Here is a 26,305-nt window from a genome sequence, read left to right as displayed (position 1 = left end):
AAAGCGGCCGCTGCAGAGAGAAGCAAGAATAAAAGGTGAAAAGGAGGAAAAAAAAAATTTGTTTAAAAAAATTAACCGGGCCAACCTTTCGTCACTGCCATTCAGGCGTTGGGGCTCGGGCGACACCATGAGGGGTTCGGCAGCCGGAACAAACCTATGGTGGGGCGAGCCCGGGGCAAGGCAGCACCACGACGACAACGCAGAGCAAACGTGAATTACAAACACATGGCGACCAGCACCGACGCACACGACCTGTCCAACGATACAACACACACGCAAAACGACAATGCAAAAATGACCGCAAAAGAAAACAATAAAGCCAAATATATATGGTCAATGAAAATTAATACTGATAATGGCATCATTATGGTGTAGGAATTCGTTGGAATTTCAGTCGATCGACTAATCGTACTTGCACAACAAGTTAGCTATTGCTTGCTTCTATTGCAATTAAATCACAAAATTATAACAGAAAACTAAACATTAAATGGGGCACGATATGCTGCAGGTTAGTTGATAGCTAAGCAGGGCTCCCCCATTAATGTCGCACGTGAAATTAAAATCCCAGCTTGCCCTTCATCACCACATAGGGGTGAGTAAAATGGGCAAGCCTGATTAGACTCGACCACTATTTTCCCATTGAAATAAGTCTGAATGCCCCTCTCGATAGTACTTTAATTTCGTCAAGATCAATACCTTTCAAATAAGTTCCAGCTAGGGATGTAACTGTTCACTCATTGAAATATATTCTTACTTTCCCGATTCAGGGTCACGATGCAATGCAAAAATCTATCATATTTTTGGTGGTAACATAGTGGCCTTTAGTTATTACAGGGGTCACAAAGCCATCACACTCGTCCTTACGATTTTTTTAAACTGTCAAAATTGTTAGGCTTTCGCAACCAATATTATCCATAATAAACGTGTATTTTGGGTTACACTAACCCCCCTCTGGTCTTCGCACCTGATAGGCTCACTGTGATGACATTGTCTTTATTCTATTTAAGACCAAAAAAGGAAAAATTCTTCACAATTCTGGCTATCACCTAATCAAGCTGGCTGCAATTACCAGCGAAATGTCGTACTCGAATTGTAAATGTTTATGGGTTTATTCTCCAACACATCGGAGTGCTGAACTAGTGACTAATCGGCATGTTTTGTTTCTTTGACAAACCTTGCTAATTGGCTGTGTCAGGTGGTGGAGGGTTTAACGACATTCATATTCATGCGATCTAACCCAAAAAAACCTGGTATGGATAATTAATGAACGCATATATGTTCATATAAACATGATAAAAGTATGCTGCTTCTGGGCACTACAGAAGCACAAAATGCCAGCGTCAGACTTGCTACTAATTCGGACTGGTTTGGGCAGGGGCCTGTAACATCTTGCTACCTTTTGCAGGGATAGAGACAGGGTCCCTATTTGTCGCACACCTGTCTCTTTATCGGCTTTATAAACAATCATGACGGGTCAAGGGAATCACACGATGGGTTTAAACCATTGTGAGATAAAATCCGGGAGAGCTCAGACCAGGAGAAGAGATTTACGCGACAACTGTCGATTCTACATTCACCAGCACAGAAAGCCATGGAAATAAAAAGAAAAACGATCGATTCGTGAACAAGGTCATGACCCCGAACCATGAAAACTCATGGAATCGTGGAGGGGGTAAATCAGCACACCTCGAAGCTGGATGAATCCCCGTCTCACTGTTTGTGGTGCCACGGTGGCGAGATGTCAACTACCTCGCCTGGTATCCAAGAGATCGTGGGTTGGATCTCAACCCTGCTGTATATTTGAAGTTTGCATGTTCTCTCCCCGTGGTCGCGTGAATTTTCCCGCGGGTCCTCCGGGTTTTTTCCTCCACATTTATAAAAACACGCGTTTAGAGTATTTAGCCGTTAAAAATTTCCACGCGACAATAAGCCACTTCGTGTGAACTATAATTTGTGATAGCCAGGTTGCTTCTGAAAAAGAGCTACCTAGCTCAGTGAGGCCTTAACCTGGCAAAATAAAAAAAAGTTTATTTTTTTTTACAGTTTACCTGTCCTCCCAGGAGCCCCTCTCGCGTGGCTGCTGCATGGTGCTGGGCCCCCACGTGCGACCCTTCTTGCGCTGGCCCTTGCGCTCCGCCTCGTCTTCCTCATGCTGCGAGCGAGGGCGCGAGCACACCGACCCGTGCGCCCACGTCCTGGTCCCCTCGCGCTTCTCCACCGCGGCTGTGTCGTCCGTGCGCACGCACGCACGCACGCAAAAAGACAAAGATCCCCCTCCGTATCACGTTATGGTGATGGGAATTTCAAATCGAGCTGATATTTGATACGGCCTCATTCTTTCATGTGAGTCAGAGGCCCACTCTTGAGCTGCTGGCACCTATGATTCTGCTGTGCGTGGCCACCAACATCCAGACAGATCCCCCGTGTAGCCTTAACAGACGTTTGGAGCAAGTGCTGTTCGCGAGCAGCACCTATAAAGGACGGCACGGTACACGAGGGAGCGAGTGGCCAGCAACACGCACAACCACCTTTATCCCCCCAGTGGCGATATTTTTACACACAGCACCAGGTACTCATTTGAGGCTGAGTCGACCTAGGGGAAGCCCAGAAACGGTTCAGATAATCGTCACTGGTGTTGGCCGTGAGCAGGAATCAAAGTCACCAGGTTCGTAGCACAGCGCGTTAACCGCTACACTACCACTCTCACACACACAAACACACTAGGAGGTGGTGTGTCGCTGTATGTCACAGCTGGGGGTGCGGGTTTAATGGTTCTGGTAATTTTTTTTCCGTGACCAAAAATATACTGACAACTGTCATTGTCCAATCTCATTGGATTGTGGGTAATCAAGAAATATATCAATCACTACATGGGGAAGGAGCGTTTCATTGTATGCAGCACTTTTCTTATTTCACTACTGGATAAAAGTCAGTCCAACGTTTGCCTTTTTGACCCGAGTGCAATGAAGTTGAAATAAAAGCTATCGGAATTATGTCACTAGTGCCACTGCCATGCTTGAATTGAACTCTGGAGTCTATTTTCTCAAGACGCAGAGCCAAGGTACCAAACTAAGTCCTGTTTGTTATTTGTGTTGCATCTTCTATTAAACAAATTCTGCTGGAAAAAAAAAATTGGTCCAGAAGACTCGCTCATTGATGGACTCGTGGCTTTATTTCTTCGACTAAAAATACATTTTCCCTATCAGTTTGCAGTGAGTTTTGTTTTTGTATGGCCCAGCCATTAATTAATTGACGTGCCCTACACACCAACTCTACTTGACGTCGTTGGGACTCAGCTATGAGATGCCTGCACAGAAGTGACCAGAGCGGGGGGGGGCGGGGGGGGGGGGGGGGGGAGATGCAACCGCCACAGAATTCACGTGGTGAGCACGATCAACTAAGGAGGTGCGAGACACGATACCTGAGATGCCGCAGCTGGTGGTAATTAATCATTTCGCGTTCCGATCAGTTTTTCTTCCGATTCCGTTCCAATTCCGAGCATTTATGCCATCAGAACGGAATCAGCCATCATCAAGTGCGATCATGTCGCTACGGTTCTCTGCGGTGAGTACGGTAAAATGTATTTAAAAACAGCAGTGCTACGCCTCTCCAAAAAAAAATCGAAGCAAACTTCTTGCGCGTTCCGAGATTCAGGGACCCACCCTGCAACTTGCAGGCATCTTGGAACGGGAAAGGGTTAAGGTATGGACAACATGGCAACTGCTGTGTGGGGGGGGGCTCACCTTTCGCAGCGCCATCAGACAGAGCGCACTCGCTGGTGATGTCAACGTCCTGCTGGTACACGTAGCTGTTGCGCTGGGGGCTGGGAAACCCTGACTGCCCCTCGGATCCCGTGACTTGAGAAAGCAGAAGGGAATGGTGCGGAATTAGACACGAAGAGAAAAAAAGTAAACGCAATGCAAGTTAATTGATGCATATGCTTGAAACGTATGAATGTACAGATGTTCATCGATTCATATTGATACAAGCAGCGAATCGCGTATGAAAGAATCGCCGCTTTTACATTTTACGCAGATCATATGCTGATGTTACACTAAGGCTCATGGAGTGAACAAAGAGGTGAAAATGAGACTGAGCAAATAATTAAACAATACAATAGAGACAGTGAAAAAGTCAACGTGCAGTCCTTAAATTACTGCTGGTGGAAGGGCCTACCCTTCCGCAATGACCAGTCGTCTTGGAAGACTTAGGAGTACCCACACTTTACCCTACACCACTCGCGACTTATCGATCGATTTCACCGCGATAACAGTTTTTGGGATCACAATCCGGAAGATCAAATCCAACCGGCGGCATCCGGATGCAAGGCCCGGCGTGCAAACGAGGGACTTACATCGCAGAGTAAGAGACAAAAACAATGTGTTCTTTGGTTCTTTCGGTAAAGTCACGGAGAATGAGAATAAAATAATAAATTGATAAAATAAAATAACACAATAATATTTTCACGACGTTTCGGCCACAACACAAGCGGCCTTCATCAGGTCTATTTATTTTATCAATGTATGATTTTATTCTCATTCTACGTGACTTTACCGAAAGAACCAAAGAAGATGAATCCTTGCAGTCACGAAAGCTTTAAATCGAAATAAAAACAATGTGCTTCACGAATCTTACCGAATCCCGAAAATGCTAAGACGACGGGGCAAAACACGGTCGCGGAAGGAAGGCTACTCACGCTGTATGGCCCTGAGCCGCGGCTTGATGGTGGGGCTGCCCGGCGGGCTCGATGAGCTGCTGTTGATGAGGCTGCGGCGCTTCTCGACGGTGGGCGAAGCCTGCACCGTGATCTTGTGCTGGAAGTCGGACGGCAGGCTGATGCGGTTGCAGTCCTTGAGCTTGAGGCGACTGCGCTTGAACTTGCCCTTGCGCTTCTTGACACGCGGCTTCTCCTGGTTAAGCTGGTGGATGAGGATGTTGAGCTCGCGCTCCAGCACGTCGATCTCACGCTCCGCCAGCTCCTGCTCGCGCCGACGCAGGCACTCCTCCTGCGTCTTTTGCTGCACGGCCGCGCGCGTCAGTTCCTCCTCCCAGCTGCGAAGCTCCTGAGGGGCGCGCGAGCAAGCGGCCGTGAACGGTGGGATCCCGCGCCGCGACCTACGTTTACGCGGCGCACGGCGGTAGCCGGCCGAGGCCAGTTGTGCCCTGCCCTGCTCCCCTTCCTCCATTTACTGGACATCTGTGAAAGAGCTTCATTGCTCATCAGATTCTTCCAGCAAAAATAAAGGTCCTACAATCCACCGCGGAGGCGGAGGGGTCGGTGGATCGCACAAATGTTGTGAAACTCCCATCTCGTGGGCGTCAACGAGGTGCCATACCCTAAGGCTTGCCAGAAGGCAGGACAGAAAAATGTATGTTGGCCCCTCGCACGTGTGGGTTTTTTTCAGGGCGCTCCTGTTTCCTCCCACAAGTATGAACACTCATTAATCGTCCGACAGCTCCTCCTACCTAGAGAACCGCAGAGCTTGGCCAATTGTTGGCGCTGCCTCGCCGCGTCGCTGCTGCGGTTCCTCCTTACGGCAGTGAGCGAATACTGAGCGAACACTCTACGGGTCAAAACTCAAGGTCACAATGGCCAGTTCTGTTTATGCCATCCTACCTCGCTTGGTCATCGATTTTGCCAGACAGCTCAGCTTTATTGTTAATACCATTGCCATGCATGCCGGGAGCTGGAAACACAGCCACGTCACGGAGCCGGCACTATGGTTATTTTTGTGACACGCAGGGCACGACAAGAACTGGCATCACAGCGACATCACGAACTGCAGTGCAAGCTGCGAGTCGCACGACAGCCATGTCCCACGTCATGACAAGGTGTAAGTCAGTGCTACAACTATGTCACAATGCATAGTGTACAGCGGGAGTGAAAAATACGGCTACGTTATGATACGTGGACGCCTGGTGGGAGATGGCAGTACAGCTTCGCCAGTACGTGCGGTACATGATAAAAGTCGACCTTCAAACTTGGATATTGGCTCAGAAAATCAGAGGTACCTGGCAAAAGCGATGACAAAGTGAGGTGGGATGGCAGACGCAGAACCGGCCGTGAGGACCTGTCGAGTTTGACTCGATGCCAGTGTTAAATATATTGAAGAACTTTTTTTTTGTCCTCAGCCCATCGGGAAATAATGAATAGCTTTCAGTCAAAATAACGAAATGGGTAAATTCAGTTATCACACGAGGCAGGCAGGCAGGCATGCAGACAAGCTAAGCGACGGGATTAAATGGAACAGGGAAGCCACCTTCTCTTTGGCTCGGAGGTCGTCGAACATGTGCTGGATCTCCACCTTCCAGTCCTCCTGCATGGAGTGGAACGACTCCGGGGGCATCTCGAGCAGAATGGACTCTTCGATGGCTGTGAGCTGCTCCAGGATGGAGGCGAAGGAGGGGCGTGCGTGTGGGTCTGCCTTCCAGCAGTCTGCCGTGGGTGTGTCACAAATAAATGGCCATCATTTGTATCGGATGTGTCAATTTCCTCGTTTCTCTTTCACTTTGAGACACCTTCCAACAGGGTGCCCCTGTTTGGCTCAGAGATTACAGCGACGGGCACAAAAATGCAGGCAGCCACCTGCCATTAAACTGGGTGCTCAAGTCAGGTGATTTTTAGACGGAATCAACCAGCGCACAAAAAAAAACACTTTCAATTTGGTTCTGCACTGCATTCGGCTAGGTTTCAGCTCTGAAAATATTTTTTTAAACATATATGTTTGACTATATTCAGAACCTGTAATATGACGAATTATATCATGTTTTTTTTATATTGTGTAGTCTTTTGCGCAGTTATTGGTGGTCTTTGCCAAATTAGGTTACTAACTTTAATGGCATGGCTCTGATGGTGAACATTGAGGGCTGACAGACAATCGTGTTTCCATTGAATTCTGAGAGTGTTTTTCTGGCTTAATGCATGTAAACACATTGCACAACTTATAACAGTAATGTACAAAATGTGAACTATTGCCAGGCTCCATCATAACCTATGGGACAGACTGTGCAGCTCAGGCCATCGTCAACTCAATGAACTACCTCATCACATAGAAGGAACAAGGGAATTTATGACACAAGTTAATGCAATTAAAGGTATTAAATGGAAGATATGAAATGTGGTAAGAAATGTGGGTGAAAGGGTTGTACACACAAGTGGCTTTGAATGTGCCTACAGCCTGGGATCAGTGTGTGTGTGTGTGTCTATGTACGTACGTGTATAGGACTCGACCTCAAATGAGTACCTGGTGCGGTGCGTTAACATCGCCACCAGGGAGACAAAGGTGGCCGGGCGTGGTGCTGGCCACCCATCTGCTCGTGTGCCGTGCCAGCCTTCATAGGTGATCGCTAACAGCACTTGCCCCAAAAGTCTGTTAAGGGGGATCTTTGTTTGTCACCCATACTTCCTTGTGTACTCCTACTTCAAAGATACATTTCCAACCCAAAGCCACCGCCTTTATTTCCCGACATACGCATGTCCACTTGTATATGTTCAGGTGCTTTGAGGGTGACATTTATAATCTTTATAAATAATTATTCTTAGGTGGCTAAGGCTGCGCTGCACTGCAGTCCAGGTGCAGAGAAGTGAATAATCAATTGAGGGTCACAGCGGTGATAGCTCGTGGGCAGAGTAGGAATTTCAAAATAAACTCTTCTCTTCACTCAGTGCCCATGCTTGCAAGGAATTGAAAATGTATGTACGTATGAACCTTTTCCGCACCGTACGTAGCCAACCGTGTTAATCGGAGGTGCGGGGGAAATACAACAAACTAAAAAGAAAACGCAGTTCTAAAGAAATGCGTTTTCAATCTAGATTATTTAAAAGTGCATACAGCTCCAGCGGCTTCCTAATTTTGAAAAGAACACCGTTCCAGACGGTCGCAGGAGTGCATTTGAAAGCATCCAATCAAATGACCGGATAAAAAGTTGTGCAGGAGCTGATACGGACGGAAAAAATCCGTATTGTGACCAAATGACGTGCCGTGTTGTACTGTGTTGCAATGCCATCTTTACCGGCCATGAGCTTGGCAAATGGCTCTGGGCAGGTGGAGGGGATGGGCAGGGTGAGCTTGTTCACGGCGACGCCGTAAGCCACGGTGAGGCCGTCGATGCCGCGGTACGGCACCTCGCCGGTCAGCAGCTCCCACAGCAGCACACCGTAGCTTGGGGGAGTGACGTGAGCAGGAGAGGCAGACAAAGGGTAGGTGGGCAGTCGGGCATGCGTTAGGAGCTGCTCATTCGCCCATACATACAATCGCCTCGCTCACTCATACGGATGCTCGCCAACTTGCTTGCTTGCTTTCGCACTCACACACATTCCTTGACAAGACAATGATCCCCCCCCCCCCCCGTATAATCTTCAGAGACCTTTTGGGGTGAGTGCTATTCGCGAGCACCTATAAAGGCCAGTAGGGCACAAGAGGGGGTGGGTGGTCACAGCACCACACCCAGCCGCCTTTGTGTTCCTAGTGGCAATGTTTACATACTGCACCAGGTACTGAGGCCGAGTCGACCCAAGGGAGGGCCAGGACCGGTTCAAATATTCGTCACTGGCGTTGACCATGGGTGGGAATCAAACTCGGGTCATCTGGTTCATAGCGCAACGCAGTGCCGGATTAAGCTAGTGCAGGGCCTGTAGCATATGTTATAAAGGGGTCCTAAATAAAGAAATAAAGCACAAATATTAAAAATATCAAAACGCATCGTAAAGTAATTGTATTTTTTCATTACCTATACAACCAGATAATACGGCAAATCGCTAACCTTAAACACCCAGTCGTTCATAAAAGTCTAAGGCAGTATAGTACTATAGCAATTGCAGAATCACTGAACCGGAATTGATAGCTTCAAAGCATTTAGCGCGGGGCCCTTGAAAGTGCGGGGCCCATAGCATATGCTACTATTGCTACTAGGATAATCCGACACTGGCGAAACGTGCTAACCATTATCACAACCGCTCCCTACACGCGCACATTCCTTGAACACACTTGAACACTCACACGTTCAGTCAATTATTGACTCGATAAGAAGTCTGACTCATAAACTGACTCACAAGATGACTCTCCTTCAGTCACGTGCCAATTTGTACACACTCTCACTCACAAGTTAACACTCATTTGCACTCGTTCATCCTTGCTCATTCTTCAACTCACATTCAATCTTGAATACAGCACTCACCGTACATAATGCTAGGGTGGTGAAAGGACAGTAAACCAATTAACTATTATTCCGTCTATGTGGGGTTTTGAGTGCTATCCTCTTGTACGCACGGACATTCACCAGGTACCCAACCTCTGTATCCCACATGCAAAACCCTTATTATTGGGATTCACTCAACATGTCAGCAGTGGCAGAGACCCAGTAGTAGTGAGATGTTAACTACCTCGCATGGTATACAGGAGGTACATGGGTTCAATCCCAACCCTGACGCCTCTATATTTGGAGTTTGCATATTCTCCCAGTGGTCGTGTGAAATTTTCTCCAGGTCCTCCGGTTTCTCCCTCCACACATTTAGAAACATTTGTTTAAGAGTATTTGACTGCTATACATTTCCATGGGATAAACGACTTCGTTGAGCTATCGTCTGGGACCTGGTCACTTCTGAAAAAGAGCTACATAGCTCAGTGGGCCTTAGCTGGTAAAATGTATTTAAAAAATAAGTTTGCCATTCCCAGCGAGCAGCGTGCGCATGCTCACCTCCAAATGTCGCTGCCCTTGGAGAACATTGAAAACTTTATGACCTCGGGCGCCATCCACGCGTACGTGCCGGCCTGGCTCATCTTGGTGGTGCGGTGCCACTCTCGTGCCAGCCCAAAGTCTGTGATCTTCAGCGTCTTCTTGCTGATGTCGTCGTTCTCGATGCGCTCCAGCAGCAGGACTGCGTGCACGGGGGGGGGGGAGACACGAAGGGCGTTCAACTACAGCCATCACCACCGCGCTGAATCGAAATGCTCACGTTTCTGTTTATTTGTATGGCAGCTCGCAGGGGTTTAATGTGTTGAACAAAGTATTGTATTCGCAGGCGGCATCTCGATTAGAGCGGGTGCGCTGCCGATAGGACGAAATATTCACGTGCAATAATATTTTTCTCTTTTGATAATTGGTTTTTTACCCTTTTATCTGGCAACAAAACTGACACCTTTTTTTACAAGGAGTCATGTTTACATTGACCACAACACCTGCGGTCGGAATGCAAACAAAAAACAGCAACTCTGATAATGTATGCACTGTCCTTGAAATTGATTGGTCCACACCCGAGACAGCATTCTTTAGAGCCTCGTCTCACATGGTGTTGGACCAGAAGACGCCAAAAGGCGCACAACTCAAAGACAATGCACAATCAGAGTATGAGAGCTCGGGGTAAGCATTTACACCATTGGAAACCTCATTTGCCAGTAACAAAATATGATAATTGTTTTTTTACCCTTTTATCTGGCAACAAAACTGACACCTTTTTTTACAAGGAGTCATGTTTACATTGACCACAATACCTGCGGTGCCACAACCGCATTCGATCTAAAACATAAAGAATGTGAACATTTTTACCATGGTTAGGTTTGTTGGAAGGATATACATTAAAACTAGATTCTAAGCTTTCGTGACTGTAGGAATTGCTCTTTGATTCTTTCGGTAAAGTCACGTAGAAATAAATTAAATTGTATTCTATTATTATTTAATTTCTTTCTACGTGACTTCACCGAAAGAACCAAAGAAGATATACATTGCTATGCGTCTGAACACGTAAGTCAGTGGCAGCCAGACCTGGCTAGTATGGGTTTACTCCACATTTCTCTGAATGTTATCAGATATTTTTCTCTAGATTTCTTAGGGTTTTCAGACATCCATTTTTTTTCAGTTAACAATGATTTACAACACGCGTAAATCTACAAATATGATATTGGGTCATGTTTAAAAATAACATCATTCCAAAAAATGAACTTTCACTCTGTTCTAGCACCACTGCTTTGGAAGGCCAGGGACTTTTTTTATCACACTGCAAAAAACAACCGTGATAAACGTGGCTTTATAACAACAGATGGCATTCCTGTGATGTTTTCAGAGATCTATAAAATTCAAATCTCAAAGTGCACTAATGCTTGAACGAGTATTCAGCAGTGGCAACTATAGTTGCGAGGCTAAATACGCTGGTGGAAACTCCACATCTATATGGCAGAGACCGGTCCATTCAATATTTATGTCACACTAAGTGGTGCAGCCACAGAAGTTGGCATTCCTTTCACAGACTTTGAAGGAGTGAGGATCACAAAGGTTGGGTAAGTTGACTCTTGCTCGGATGGCCAAATACTCATAGAGAATGCTGTCCATCGCTTGTCAGTAAATCACACGAAACATAAATGGCCAACTGGTGCAATGCAGGGTCAAGATTCAAGCCAACAGTTGGTTCTTTTACATTATGTTTGTACTGTCCATTTATATTGCCTGCCTTGCAAGTGCCATCTCATTTGGTCCATGAGCCTAAAGGTAGCTTATACAAATAATTTGCACAAATCGTTAATACTATTTTAAATGCACGAGTTGAAGCATATATCGTAGGCAAAGATTTGATTTTAATCAATGAATTGTCATATGGCTAATCACAAGTCATAATAACAGGTGCATGTAAAAACATATCATATTCACTGTGATGTTAAACGAATGGATAATAACTGAAGAATTATAGCTCACAAATATTACTGTTAACGGGGAGCGGTAACGCAGTGGTTCACACGCAGAATTATGAACCTGGTGAAAAGAGTTCAATTCCCAGCCGCCGCTAACATCAGCGGTGAGTGAAATCTGAACTGGTCCTACGATACTCCCCACTTGACCAACCTGCACTTGACCAGTGTGGCGAAGTACGGTCAAACAACTCTCATGACTGACACAGCATGAAGAAACCTTCATTCAGCAGTGGATTAACAAAGGGTCACACATTATAATTACTGGAACTAGTAGCCCGCACGTCCTATGGACGTGACCGTCTGTCCGGCCGTCCCTCCCTACATGCAGCTAGCAAAACTTTTTCTGATATAGCATGATAGTACGATAGCTTATCCGGTACATTTGCACGGGATCCACAGCTGGGGTTGGAGGGTGAGTAGAGGGAGGCGTGACGTCGGCACGACGCACGAACCCGGCTCAATGCTGAGATGTAAGCGTGGTAACATCACCATCACGAAACTCGCACTTGCCCATACGCCAGCCATCCAGGCCAGCCAGGGAAGGGTCAGCCAGCCAGCAAAACTTTTTTTTCTAATATAGGATATCTTTCATAAATACAATGACTCACAGGTATACGACACCGTGACAAATTTTAACAAGGAACGCCAACAATAACGGTCACCGTGACACGATGAACAGTGGTGCCAGTGATGCAATGTTTGAAATGACCTGTCCAGGCAGTGACCTGGACCCACTTTGTACACAACAAAGGGTGCGACGAGTCTCGCGCCAGCGCATGTGCACATCGGCGCTTACAGGACGGTGCAACCGCCCAACCCAAAAAATGCCCACGCAGGCACAACTTTCTCAAGGCACAAACGTGCCCTTTGTATCAGACACGTCATTATTCACTCGCTGGCGATTTGAAGAATCGCTGTTGTTGTAATTTTGATTAAAGAATCGATATTTGTTTAACATGGATATTAGTGGTGGGCAGAGATCACAATGAATCCATTACACATAGCATATATTTTCCTAGCCCTTTGTTAATCCACTGTTGGCTGGAGGCCTCCCCACGCCGTGTTGGTCATGGATTGGGGGGGGGAGTTGCATGATCATGTCACCACACTGGGCAGTTTATGATTGGTGAAGAGAACCTGCCCAGGACCCCGGCTCAGATATCAGAATATTTAGTTATACTGAAGCAATCTGATGAGCTATAAACCTCTTTTTCACAGATGTCCAGTATGAGCAGGTCAGAACGTTACAACAACAAACAATACAAAAACACGATAGAAGTGCAGAGTATAGGAAAGGTAAACAAATCACTCAAAAGATTTTACAAAACTAAACTTGTTTTATCTTACCAGGTAAAGCCCACTGAGCTATTAGCTTCTACTTTAGAAGCGACCTGGCAACAATTTATAGCTCAATGAGTGACTTTTTCAAGTGGACATTTAGAGTAGCAAAATAATCTAAATAATATCACTTGCCACCGATGTTAGCCACAGCCTGCAATTGAACTCAGGTGATGAAGTTGATCGTGCAGTGCGTGAACCACTGTACGACCCTGTACAACAAACACAAAATTTTAAACGTATACTCTCTTATCTTAAAAATAAATATTAATCAGTTTTTTCCCATTTTTTCTGGCAACAAAAAAACATTTTACAAGGAATTATCTGTACTCTTTGGTTCTTTCGGTAAAGTCACGTAGGTAGAAACAATAAATCATAGCGATTTATTATTTATTTAGATTTCTGCAGTCACGAAAACTTCAAACAAGATTGAATCATGTCTGCATTAACCACAATACTTGTCAGAATGCAAACAAAAAACATTCTGATAGGATATACATTGTCTTTGAAACTGCAAAGGAGGTCCCATGATGTAGATGCTCACCCCGAGCTCTCATTACTCTGATAGTGCATTGTCTTTGTGCTGTCGACTTTGGTCTAACAACCGTTTGAGACGAGGCTCAAAAGAAAGCTGTCTCTGGTGTGGATCAATCGGTTTCAAAGACAATGCATATAATATTACCAGAGTATGCTTTTTGTTTACATTCTGACCACACGTATTCTGGTTAATGCAGACATGATTCCTTGTAAAAGGTTTTTTTTTTGTTGCCAGAAAAAAGGGGAAAAAAAACCTATTCTCATATTTTGGTACTGGCAAAGGAGGTCCCATGATTAATCAGTGAACTGGTGCATCGGTACACTTCTACTTGACTTTGTTGTGACATCACCATGCTCACTACGGCAGCATCCAAGTCGAAGTGAGAAAAACCACACTCTTAATTAAAGCTGAGCAATTAATTTTGCTAACAAGATTTTAGTCAAATGTAAGACCTTCATGTCACATATTATAAATCCCATCAACCAGCAGAGTGTAAAAAAAAATGGTACTCCAGTAACCGAGCTTACGCCGGGGGTGCGTTCCTGCGTCGAATATCGAAACGACATAGATCAAAGCACAAGTAGTCTGCACACCACGAGAGCTGAAACCAAAATAACGGAGGGTATTGATGAAGCTGTGTTCATCCATGCATCTTCATCCTAGACGTACCCACGACATTACATTAAATTACTAAAAACACTGTACTCATCACTCGTGTACAGCAGTAAACTTTAACACGAATTACGCAGGTACAATAACATACAGTTCATGTACAAAGTAGGTGGAGGCGAAGGCTGAGAGGCGACGGATACGACAAAGACGAATGATGCTGTCAGCGACATAAGTATGGGGTTGAGGCGACGCTAAACAGGTAGCGGTATTAATAATCAAAGTGACGACGTATTTGCGAAACGACGTAAAAGGGGGAGACGTAAATCGGGGAATGACTGTACATGACAAACATACATTTTAGATGGCAAAAGCCGAAATGGAAAGCCCCAGCATGCTTTGCAAGTCAAGATGAAAACATCATATCCTGCACAGCATAGATTGTGATGGCTAAGAGCACAAGAGCTGAAAGTGCAGCGCTTTTATTTTAGTTAACAATAGGATGAGAAAGCCACCTATGGACTGATTGAACTCTTATTAGAACTCATCGTTAGAATACAGCTATCACTTCTCCTCTTGCTGTGTGCAGAACGTGTACAATAATTATATTGTCACCTTGACATGCACAGCATTCTGGGACTTCCTGTTGTGCTTTGACCACCTAAAACATCTTATTATGGGCTGAAACATTCCAGCCGATGTATTCATAGCCGTCAAACAACCTGACGCTAAATATTCAACGCAACAGATTTCTGCGTGTGAATGTCACCTTTGTTATATCACATGTATCTTCTGATTTAAAGCTTTCGTGACTGCAGCAATTAATATTCTTAGCTCTTTCGGTAAAGTCACGTTGAAGGGAAACAATAAAATAATAAAATATATATGAAACAATAAAAATTCTCACGACGTTTCGACCATAATGCAAACGGTCATCATCAGGTGTGAAAAAAACAACTTCTTTCAAATGTTTCTTGCCGTTGGTTTTTCACACCTGATGATGACCGTTTGCGTTATGGTCGAAACGTCGTGAGAATTTTTATTGTTTTATATATATTTTATTGTTTCCCTTCAACGTGACTTTACCGAAAGAGCTAAGAATATGTATCTTCTGATTTACACTTTAGTTTCCCGAAATTGCATTGTAATTTTTAGTTTTTGTTTTAACAAAAACAGGCACATTTTCTCAATCTGATCTCTGCAAGAACCATCCAGGCAGGGCAAGAGGGTAGGCCAACTGAGCCACGAGCCTCAGGCCTACCAGCCTATGATATATTAATGATTAGACACGGACGGTAACAGACTCCCAACGACTCGGTAAAGTGCAGCCGAATAATAAATTTGTGTTGCTTAACGCAGGATGTTGCGTAACATTCAAAGATGGCAACAAAGTTATTTCGAGGAAAGCTGCAAGATTGATCTTCATATTTAAAACTAAACTATAAACTATTTTTAGTTTACCAGGTAAGGCCCACTGAGCTATATAGCTATTTTTCAGAAGCGACCTCACAACAAATTATAGTTCAATGAAGTTACTTATCATTTGGAAATTGATAGCAACCAAATACTCTAAACACACGGTTCTAAATGTGGAGGGAAAAACCGGAAGACCCTGAGAAAAATTCACTCGACCATGGGGAGAACACGCAAACTCCAATTATACAACAGGTGTCAGGGTCCGGGATCGAACCCACAACCTCCTGTATACCTGGCGAGGTAGCTTTCGTCATAAAGTTCAAGTGGCCAAACGAGCATGCAGTGGTGCTCATCTCTTGTCTACAGCCCTGAACCAGTGGCAGAAGTTACACATTACGATGGTGGAGGAAAGTCAATCCATGAGACAGCCACTATATACTTCCCTGAAATTGCACTAAATTTTATTGACCGTGGAGCAATTGAGGGCTGCGTCAGCCCCCAACCAGGATTTGAACTTGGGACCTTCTAACCATGATACCCGATCCAGTGATTCACGCATGGTGTTAAGTAATTTGCTTGCACAAAATTGAGGTCTTTATACTGAAGGAAACTGCCAAAACAGACCATCTGTCTGAATTAAGCAGACGTTAAAGGCCATGTAACATCAGCAATCTCAAGGAAGACCACGAAATACAATTACCAAACCTGCAAAAAGCATCTTTACAAATATATGCATTAATGAAATTGTGAGAAAAAAACACACAATACAGTAACTTATTATATACTTTAAATATATTCAGCCTCTTTTGCCGATAATACAAGGATAGTCAATGGGATGTCACCTGACTAAGCAATAAATATTAAAAAGCACTGCAATGCAACATCCTGCCAAACGCAGTGCTGGCTCTGCCACATTTGATGCAAATGCATTGTTGGCTCTATGGCGACTCAGGTCAAACAATAAATCCAGAGACAAAGCCATCATTCTGGACCCGCAGTTCTGCGCTATGCCCGCCAGCACCCACCTCCCTCCCAGTGCCGCAGTGTGGGACATGCATGATCCGGAGCCCGATTAAAAGCACGGTTGGCTACGTACCGTGTCGAAAAAGTGCAACGTACATGCATACATACAGCCCCCACCTGCCCCGTGATCCTGTTATGTTATTTTTCACCACTCGTGTTGTCCTGTTAGGCCTGCCTAATGAAATGGCTCTTTGTTTTAGTTTGGTTATCACCAGCATTAACAAATAATATGTAACACATTCCACACGCTATACAATCCTTAATCGCCGCATGCCCAATAACTACATCCTGTAACAAAGCTCACCCTAACAGATTCCAATGATCCTCTAGGAACCATTCCAATTTTGAATTGATCGCCACACTAAACAAGTATACAACATATTATTGGTTCTTTCGGTAAAGTCACGTTGAAGGGAAACAATAAAATATATATAAAACAATAAAATTCTCACGACGTTTCGACTGTAACACAAACAGTCATCATCAGGTGTGAAAACCAACGGCAAGAACATTTGAAAGAAGTAGCGGTTAGTATTTATTTATTTATTTTTAAACGTTAGCGCCACGGATAGCGATTTGCCAGTTTGTTTAAAAGGACGAGTTCATCTATGTTCGGAAAAGAGGAGGGGGGAGACGAAAAATTAATGTATGCTGTCTGAAAGCCACCGTAAGCGTGAACAATCAATTAAGACCCGAAATGGTTTTTCAAATCCTTCCAATCATTGCTAAGCCAGAATCCATCTTCTTGGTTGAAATTGTCTCTGTGTTTGTATATGTGGATAACCTCATGTACGAATCTCTCATGGTAGCCCGATGGCTTGTAAAGAACCTCTGTCTTGGAGAAGTCAATGTCATGTGAGCCTACTGAATTATAACAGTGATCTGCCACGGCCGAGGTGTTGGTCCTACCGTGATTTAAGGTCTGCTTTGTGTTCACGAATGCGGTCCGAGACATGTCGTTTGTTTTCTCCAATGTAACTACTATCACAGAGGCAACTTAGTTTGTAGACACCAGGGTACTGTATGTCCGGAATCACATCTTTTAGAGATGGAACCAGATCATGGATTTTATGTAATGTGTATACAAACAACCATGCAACACCACCCAACACTTTGTGCGCTAACTTTCCCAGCAATACTCTTCTCTCATCAGTGCCTTATACTCGATCGGTAGAGACCCCACTCCCAGACTGCCTGGCTTCGACCTCTCATGGGAACAATAGTCAGCACTAAACCAGATGTGCACAGACAACGGAAGACGCAGACACTTTATTCACAAGTGTAAAATAAATATTATCTCTCCGATATGGAGCTGTGGCTACAAACTCCAAACCATGGAGCACAATCTCGCAATGCCCCAAACACACATGTGAACGCGGTGGTTGGGTGGACCTGCAATTCACAAACGACCACACAAAATAAGTTAAATGGCTTAATCATATACAACTGAATCTCTCATTGTTGCACTTAATAGGCCGTACGAAAGAATAATATTGTGTTATTGTGTTATTTTATTTTATCAATTTATTATTTTATTCTCATTCTACATGACTTTACCGAACGAACCAAAGAAGACAGTACCTATGCTTGCAAAGTGAATGCGCCTCATGCAAGTCAGCCCCATGAGCTTAGAAAATGGTAAAAACACATGGGTCTTGGGGGTCAGGCTAATGTCCTTGCAGGGCTATAAACAACAACAAAAATCCGCAACAATAAAAGAAGCAGGCTGTGAAAAAGGGCGTGGGGGAGGAAGTATGTTTGCATGGGTTGAGTCAGTGCACACACTCGGGGTGGGGAACCTATGCCCCATGGGCTGGTTACATCCGTTTCATTTCATCGTGCCACTATGAGGCATGGCAGACAAGGTCACCTCCTTAATCCATGGAAAACGAAGAGCCCTCTGCAATGTGACTGCTGCGGTCGCGAGAGGCAGACCATCAATCGCAGTCTGACTGCCCTCTACACAGCCAATTCACTGAAAGCAAGTACATCGATTCAGAGCCAGCATTGCCCGCACCGCCGATTCACACACCATGGATCACACGTTCCCATACTGCCTGCACCTCCGATTCGCGGGCATTATCACCGACATCCACCAGGCCTCCAGAGGCTATTGAATGGATTAATAATCTCAACACACACAGACAGAATGTTGCAAATTTCACCTTGCCATAAAAAAAGAAGAACGATGAAGCCTACCAATTTGATATGGCTCACAAACATGACTTATCCGTTACCACTGGCATCTCAGCTGCGTAACGGGTACAAAGGGGGAGGCATTTCGACCCTGTAAGGCTATGTTTCTAATGTCAGTGTGCTCAGTCACTGTCACTGCAAGTGTCTCTTCACGTTTAGTCCACACGAACTAAACTAAAACTATTTTATTCATCAGGTAAAGCCCACTGAGATATATAGCTCTTTTTCAAAAGTGACCTTACCACAAATAACAGCTGAATTAACTGCCTTATCATGTGTAAATCTATCGCATACAAATAATCTAAACACGTTTCTAAATGTGAAGGGAAAAACCGTGAGGACCCGGATAAAAATCCATGCGACCACAGGGAGAAAGAACATGCAAACTCCAAATATACAGGTGACAGGGTCGGGATCGAACCCACAACCTCCTGCATACCAGGCGACGGAGATAAAATCTCGTCCCATGTTATTTTTCACATTGTAATTGAATAACGCTCAGGTTTATGTTCACGTGCGTCTCGCGAATGGTAAATTAAAGTCTTCGACATGTCACCACGTGACTAAAAGACTTGTGGTGTTTAAACAAGGGGTGGAAGCGAAGGGAGGTTGCAAGCTGTGTTCCTGTAGTTCTCCATACATCCCATTAACCATTAACCAAACACCTATCCCCCATTACAGATCGTATTTCTCTGAGATGTTCTGTTTGAGAGGAGACCTGATGGCTCACTGGGGCATTCTGTCTACAGGAAACCCACCCACACAGATTCCTACTTGAAACATGATTCCCACCACCACCCAGCTCAAAAGAATTCTCTCATCAAAACGTTATACCACAGGGTAAATTGCATTTCGGACCAACACCACCTGACCAGTGAATTAAAACATGTACACCTGGCACTCAACAGAAAAGGATACTATGACCGTACCATCCGCCAAGCTGTTTCTCCCTCCATACAGAAACAACCACTTGATGCTCCGGTCAAAACCATCACACTACCATATATAGCAGGCGTTACTAAAAAGATCTCCAAAATTCTAAACAAACACAAGATCCTGGTCCGGTTCAATACAGTACACAAAATCTGTGACCTGATCCCATCCGTGAAGGATGTCGTTCCAGACTTACAGTACCCCGGGGTTTACAAATTGAGCTGCACTTGTGGTGATTGCTATATCGGGGAGACGAAGCGACATGTCTCTGACCGAATTAGCGAGCACAAAATCAGATTTGAAACACGGCAGAACGAATTCTTCTGCCGTAGCTGACCACTGTTACAATGCTGTGGGTGATCACAATATAGTTTTCTCCGATACCAAAGTTCTCTGCAAACCCACGGGTTTTTATCAGAGATTTGTCCACGAGGCAATTCAGATTTACAAACACAGACACAATTTCAACCGAGAGCATGGTTTCAAATTAAGCAATCATTGGAAAGTTGTTCTAAACCAAACCAAACATTAAACTAATTTTCAATGGTACAGTAAAAAAAAATTCAAGTAGTGATATCCCAAACTTTCACAGCTGCTTATTTCTCTCCACTCCACTCACTCACTCCACCCACTCACTCCACCCACTCACTCCACCCACTCACTCCACCCACTCACTCCACCCACTCCACTCGCTCACTCCACCCGCTCACTCCACCCGCTCACTCCACCCGCTCACTCCACCCGCTCACTCCACCCGCTCACTCCACCCGCTCACTCCACCCGCTCACTCCACCCGCTCACTCCACCCGCTCACTCCACCCGCTCACTCCACCCGCTCACTCCACCCGCTCACTCCACCCGCTCACTCCACCCGCTCACTCCACCCGCTCACTCCACCCGCTCACTCCACCCGCTCACTCCACCGGCTCACTCACCCCACTCACTCACTCCACTCACTCCACCCGCTGCTGGTCCGTCATGGCCCCCACCCGCTCCTGGTCCATCATGGCCCATGCACCTCCTACGTACATCATGCTCATTTTTATACGAATTCCTTTGTCAAGCGTTTTGCTTCCTCCCACACAGCTTAAAGGACACGACCTGGGCTTGGCTGTTTTCACTCCAACGCTGTCCTCATGACAGCACGGTCCCTTCACCTGATGAAGGCCACTTGTGTTGTGGCCGAAAAGTCGTGATTTTTGTTATTTTATTTTTACCTACGTGACTTTACCGAATAGAACCAAAGAGTATGGATCCTTGCAGTCACGAAAGCTTCAAATCTAGAATTCTCTGAGAGTTGTGAGTGGGCTCATTGAAAGGATGCAAAGAAAAGGTGAACATTTAAACTTTAAATGATGCTGTAATGACAAAAAAACTCCAGGCATTCCATGATTCAAAGCCACAGCACTCGAGTGTGTGTGTGTGTTTTGCTCTTGTGCGATAATTGCATTTGGCTGCTTTGAAGGAAACGTTAGTTATTTTGAATGGCTATCAAACACCACAAAAAGGGAATTCCAGTTATATAGCAGCCAAGTCACTTAGCAGTTAGCGCATTGACGACTGAGCCAAATTATTGGAGTTGAAGGTTTGATTCCCACTGTAAATGCCCAGTTATTTATGCAGGAGTCCACCAAATTGTCAAGTGTGATTAAAGAGGGACATCAACATTTTCAAGAAAGGGTAATTTTAATTGAGGGTGCTGTATCCCATATTCCTAAACTTTGAAAAATATGTCAATAATGTATACCAATTGAATGGATCTCCGTTTGCTGCCAGTTGCTCATAAGTACAGCAAACCCTGGCTGGATGTCAGCTCAGTCTAACATGCCTTTGGGGTCAATAAAATGAGAACCTATTGAAGGCAACAGTAATAGCCTAACAGAGCGACTCACTTCCACCATGGGAATGTGGAATTTCTACCACCGACTCTAAACTGTCAAAAAAGATGAGCAACTACTTCCGCACACACTCACTTGTGTTAGAGATATTTACTTTTGAACCATTACCATCAACCATGACCAATGAATCCACATCTGGATGAAGGTGTCCCCAAAGCCATCGCCAATATCTCACCATCCTGCAACGTTGCAATTTTGAATCAAGTAAATATAAAACAAAAATGCATTTATTCATTTGGGCCCAAGGAGCTTGCTTGCAGAAAATGCTTTTTGCATGCACAGAGCTTACCACCCAGCGCTTTTTTTTCACAAGCGTGTGTCCGCGTGCGTGCGCCGAATGCGGACAGTGTGCCGCAGCTGGCACGAGCAATCGCGCACACGCACGGCGCCGCAACGGCCGCACAGGGCAGCTCACTTCACTAGCCAGAGGAAATGTGTTTTGTTTTTTTATATATATACCAAGGGTACCCCTCCTCCAACTTTCAAAACTATAACGAAATTATCAACGTCACGAGGGAAAGGGTTGCCTCGACCAAAAGACGGTGTGCCACATTGGTTTGCCGTGCCAACATCTTAATAAAGCCTTTATAACCCACCAGGGGCAAAGATTGCTAACATTACGCTTCGATACTTTTATGATCCTATCACAAGACAGGTTGAAGCAAAAAAAAGCCAAGGATCACCCACCAATGTGCAATGAAAACTTGCATCTGATTACGCAAACCCTAAGTAGGCGTGCCCCCTTTTTGGAGGTACAATAAAGCTTCGCATGCGGCAGTAGGAGCCAAGCAGTTTCAGACCTTGGCTCGGAGTTGAAGGGTGGATTTCTGGTCAAAATAAAATAAAGTTACGACACAATGTGCTAACAAAATGTGCCTAAACACAACTGCACCTCAAGAGGCTGCCCTTGAAATGAGACATGGGCATTATGAGACCGGAGAGAAGAGGGTGGATGTTTATTTTTTTGGATGGTAATGGAGGAGAGACCAGAACATAAGGGGGGGGGAGTAAATAAGGGGGCAATGGGAGTAAATGAGGGGGCAATGGCTTTAAGTACGGCTACAATTCAGAGCACGCAAAAAATATACCTCCGTTCCGCTGAAACGCAGCGAATCTCTCGCGCGCACCTATAATGGTGTTCAGTAGAGCAGACATCATACAGCGCTTAAGTCTAACACAAAGCAACGCTCAGAGATTACTGTGTCAATTTCCCCCTAGCCATCTGGCCAGTGCTGCTGGCTGGGCTGAATGAGGAACGAGACTTTAACCGAGCTTAATTCCTGGTGCATGCCCTTTTGAAAGGTGAATGAGTCCGCTCAACCGGGAGCGAAGGCAATCACACGCAACCCACATGACACTCTTGTGATGTTCGAATATAACAGGTGTCTTCACGCTCATCTCCACAAAGACATCCCCGAGCCAGCGGTGTAAATTCCACATTTCTGTGGTGGGAGCCAGACTCTCTGTAGCACAGGCACTGTTGGCCTGTTGGACAACAGTACGAATTTTATCAACCACAGAGAGATGACATGGGCTGAATGTTCCCCTCAAAATTTCGTCCACTACCCGTTGTCCAATCAATTCCACATTTTGCACACGTACTCGGATCCGGTGACAATGCATGCCTGTGTCAACATGGGCATAAATTAATCAATTAATTCGCTACTTTTAAGCAATTAATACTTTTAATGAACGCCTTATTATTTACTAGGACCCTGGGAAAACCCGGACCCAACGTCCTTCTAAGGGCCGCGACTGAGTGGGCCAGTGGCTGGGACCCGAGGACCTTGGATGGGTCGGGTCAGCTAGCATCCCCTAGGTCCCCCTAGCCAGAGGGCTGATATCAAGGAAGTAATCCCAGTGCTTAGGACACGCTAGCCCGGAGGCTATACCTCCCCAGGGACATCGGGTGGAAGGGGCCGATAACCCCTTTGTGTCAGGGACCTTGTGTTACCGTTACAATTGTTATAAATAAACGTGTTGCCTCCAGAGAAGACTGGGTCTCCATCTTTACACTACACTTGTTTCGTCTATCAATCGAGACAAAGAATCAGTGCGAAAATCTCACAATGCAGTGCACCCCATTGTATCAGAAAGAGGCGACAGTGAGCGAGAAAAAAACATGAATTGCCTCCATGGACTCCATCTTTCCTCAGCAACGTCCAAATCAACCAACACAACATGGCCAGCAGTTAAGTCTTGTGCTGCATGTACAGTGAGGGAAAAAAGTATTTGATCCCCTGCTGATTTTGTACGTTTGCCCACTGACAAAGAAATGATCAGTCTATGATTTTAATGGTAGGTTTATTTCAACAGTGAGAGACAGAATAACAATAACAAAATCCAGAAAAACGCATGTCAAAAATGTTATAAATTGATTTGCATTTTAACTAGGGAAATAAGTATTTGACCCCTCTGCAAAACATGACTTAGTACTTGGTGGCAAAACCCTTGTTGGCAATCACAGAGGTCAGACGTTTCTTGTAGTTGGCCACAAGGTTTGCACACATCTCAGGAGGGATTTTGTCCCACTCCTCTTTGCAGATCTTCTCCAAGTCATTAAGGTTTCGAGGCTGACGTTTGGTCACTCGAACCTTCAGCTCCCTCCACATATTTTCTATGGGATTAAGGTCTGGAGACTGGCTAGGCCACTCCAGGACCTTAATGCGCTTCTTCTTGAGCCACTCTTTTGTTGCCTTGGCCATGTGTTTTGGGTGATTGTCATGCTGGAATACCCATCCACGACCCATTTTCAATGCCCTGGCTGAGGGAAGGAGGTTCTCACCCAAGATTTGACGGTACATGGCCACGTCCATCGTCCCTTTGATGCGGTGAAGTTGTCCTATCCCCTTAGCAGAAAAATATCCCCAAAGCATATTGTTTCCACCTCAATGTTTGACGGTGGGGATGGTGTTCTTGGGGTCATAGGCAGTATTCCTCTTCCTCCAAACACGACGAGTTGATGCCAAAGAGCTCCATTTTGGTCTCATCTGACCACAACACTTTCACCCAGATGTCCTCTTCATCATTCAGATGTTCATTGGCAAACTTCAGACGGGCATGTATATGTGCTTTCTTGAGCAGGGGGACCTTGCGGGCGCTGCAGGATTTCAGTCCTTCACGGCGTAGTGTGTTACCAATTGTTTTCTTTGGTGACTATGGTCCCAGCTGCCTTGAGATCATTGACAAGATCCTCCCGTGTAGTTCTGGGCTGATTCCTCACCGTTCTCATGATCATTGCAACTCCACGAGGTGAGATCTTGCATGGAGCCCCAGGCCGAGGGAGATTGACAGTTCTTTTGTGTTTCTTCCATTTGCGAATAATCGCACCAACTGTTGTCACCTTCTTACCAAGCTGCTTGGCAATGGTCTTGTAGCCCATTCCAGCCTTGTGTAGGTCTACAATCTTGTCCCTGACATCCTTGGAGAGCTCTTTGATCTTGGCCATGGTGGAGAGTTTGGAATCTGATTGATTGATTGCTTCTGTGGACAGGTGTCTTTTATACAGGTAACAAGCTGAGATTAGGAGCACTCCCTTTAAGAGTGTGCTCCTAATATCAGCTCATTACCTGTATAAAAGACACCTGGGAGCCAGAAATCTTTCTGATTGAGAGGGGGTCAAATACTTATTTCCCTCATTAAAATGCAAATCAATTTATAACATTTTTGACATGCGTTTTTCTGGATTGTTTTTGTTGTGATTCTGTCTCTCAATGTTCAAACCTACCATTAAAATTATAGACTGATCATTTCTTTGTCAGTGGGCAAACGTACAAAATCAGCAGGGGATCAAATACGTTTTCCCCTCACTGTATGTGAATCATGCATAGAAACTGACAGATTCATTGACACACCCCCACAGGGGAAATACACCGCGTTAAATATCTCCTCCAAAGTTATTTGGCTGCACTTCAGGATCCACATCAAGACTAAATTATGCCCAAAGTCAACGTATTATAGATTGTCAAGAGATTTCCCAAGGCTTTTTTTTTATTGTCACCTCACTAAAACAACGTGGTTGTCTCTGATGGTGGCACGCTGACCATGTGGAAAAAAATGTAAAAGCTCATTCACAATTTTAACACGTAAAAATTTTGGAGATATTATAAAAAGGAGCATGACAGTTTTAACAAGAGTCAGTCAATCTAACCAGTTACGACCAAGTTTGGCAAAATTCCCACAATTACTACTCAACATTTTACATGATAATAATGAACATAAAATGTACACCTGTAGTTGTACTACATTATAACATCAAATTATCAGTTTGAATGGTATGCAGTCAACTGTAATTGCATTGAAATAATGTGAGAAGAGCGCACCAGCACTATGACATCATATCACGTGACATGACAATGAACACACAGTTACATCACAGACATTACTGTGCCATCATTGTGACGTCACATTGCCGTACACACATCGACTGACAACAACCGCCATTCGCCACTAAGTGGCGGTGACGTCACCACGACGCTTGTGCCAGGCCATGTGCACCTTGAGACCACGTGAAGTGTCAAACGCCCGCTGGCAGGAGGTCACGGGGCAGACCCAGGTGCCATGGGTCGACTGACTAAGATGACTGAGATGGCTGGCTGATGCACCACCTATGCCCCCTACTGTGCCAACCTGCTGTGCTTTAGCCACCCGGCACTCCGCTCGTTGTTGTGAGC

General features: G+C 45.1%; 1 protein-coding gene across 2 annotated transcripts in view; it reads right to left on the bottom strand.

Annotated features, from left to right (window-relative positions):
• LOC116943327 (mitogen-activated protein kinase kinase kinase 9-like) overlaps positions 1–26,305 on the bottom strand; it is a 92,257-nt gene that overhangs the window by 20,990 nt on the left and 44,962 nt on the right. Inside the window, exons 5-11 of one of the 2 annotated variants that reach the window (XM_032956120.2) lie at positions 9,697–9,877; positions 8,014–8,162; positions 6,261–6,436; positions 4,697–5,063; positions 3,744–3,857; positions 2,049–2,223; positions 86–154 (exon numbers count right to left, since the gene is read on the bottom strand). In XM_032956120.2, the coding sequence (XP_032812011.2) occupies positions 86–154; positions 2,049–2,223; positions 3,744–3,857; positions 4,697–5,063; positions 6,261–6,436; positions 8,014–8,162; positions 9,697–9,877 (1,231 nt within the window). The remainder of the gene's footprint in view (positions 1–85; positions 155–2,048; positions 2,224–3,743; positions 3,858–4,696; positions 5,064–6,260; positions 6,437–8,013; positions 8,163–9,696; positions 9,878–26,305) is intronic. The other variant, XM_032956121.2, reaches the window with a different exon arrangement.

The sequence above is a fragment of the Petromyzon marinus genome, chromosome 17 (genome assembly GCF_048934315.1).
Source record: "Petromyzon marinus isolate PM22_M1 ecotype Great Lakes invasive population chromosome 17, UKy_Petmar_22M1.pri1.0, whole genome shotgun sequence".
NCBI lineage: Eukaryota > Metazoa > Chordata > Hyperoartia > Petromyzontiformes > Petromyzontidae > Petromyzon > Petromyzon marinus.
This window is presented reverse-complemented; position numbering and strand designations above follow the sequence as displayed.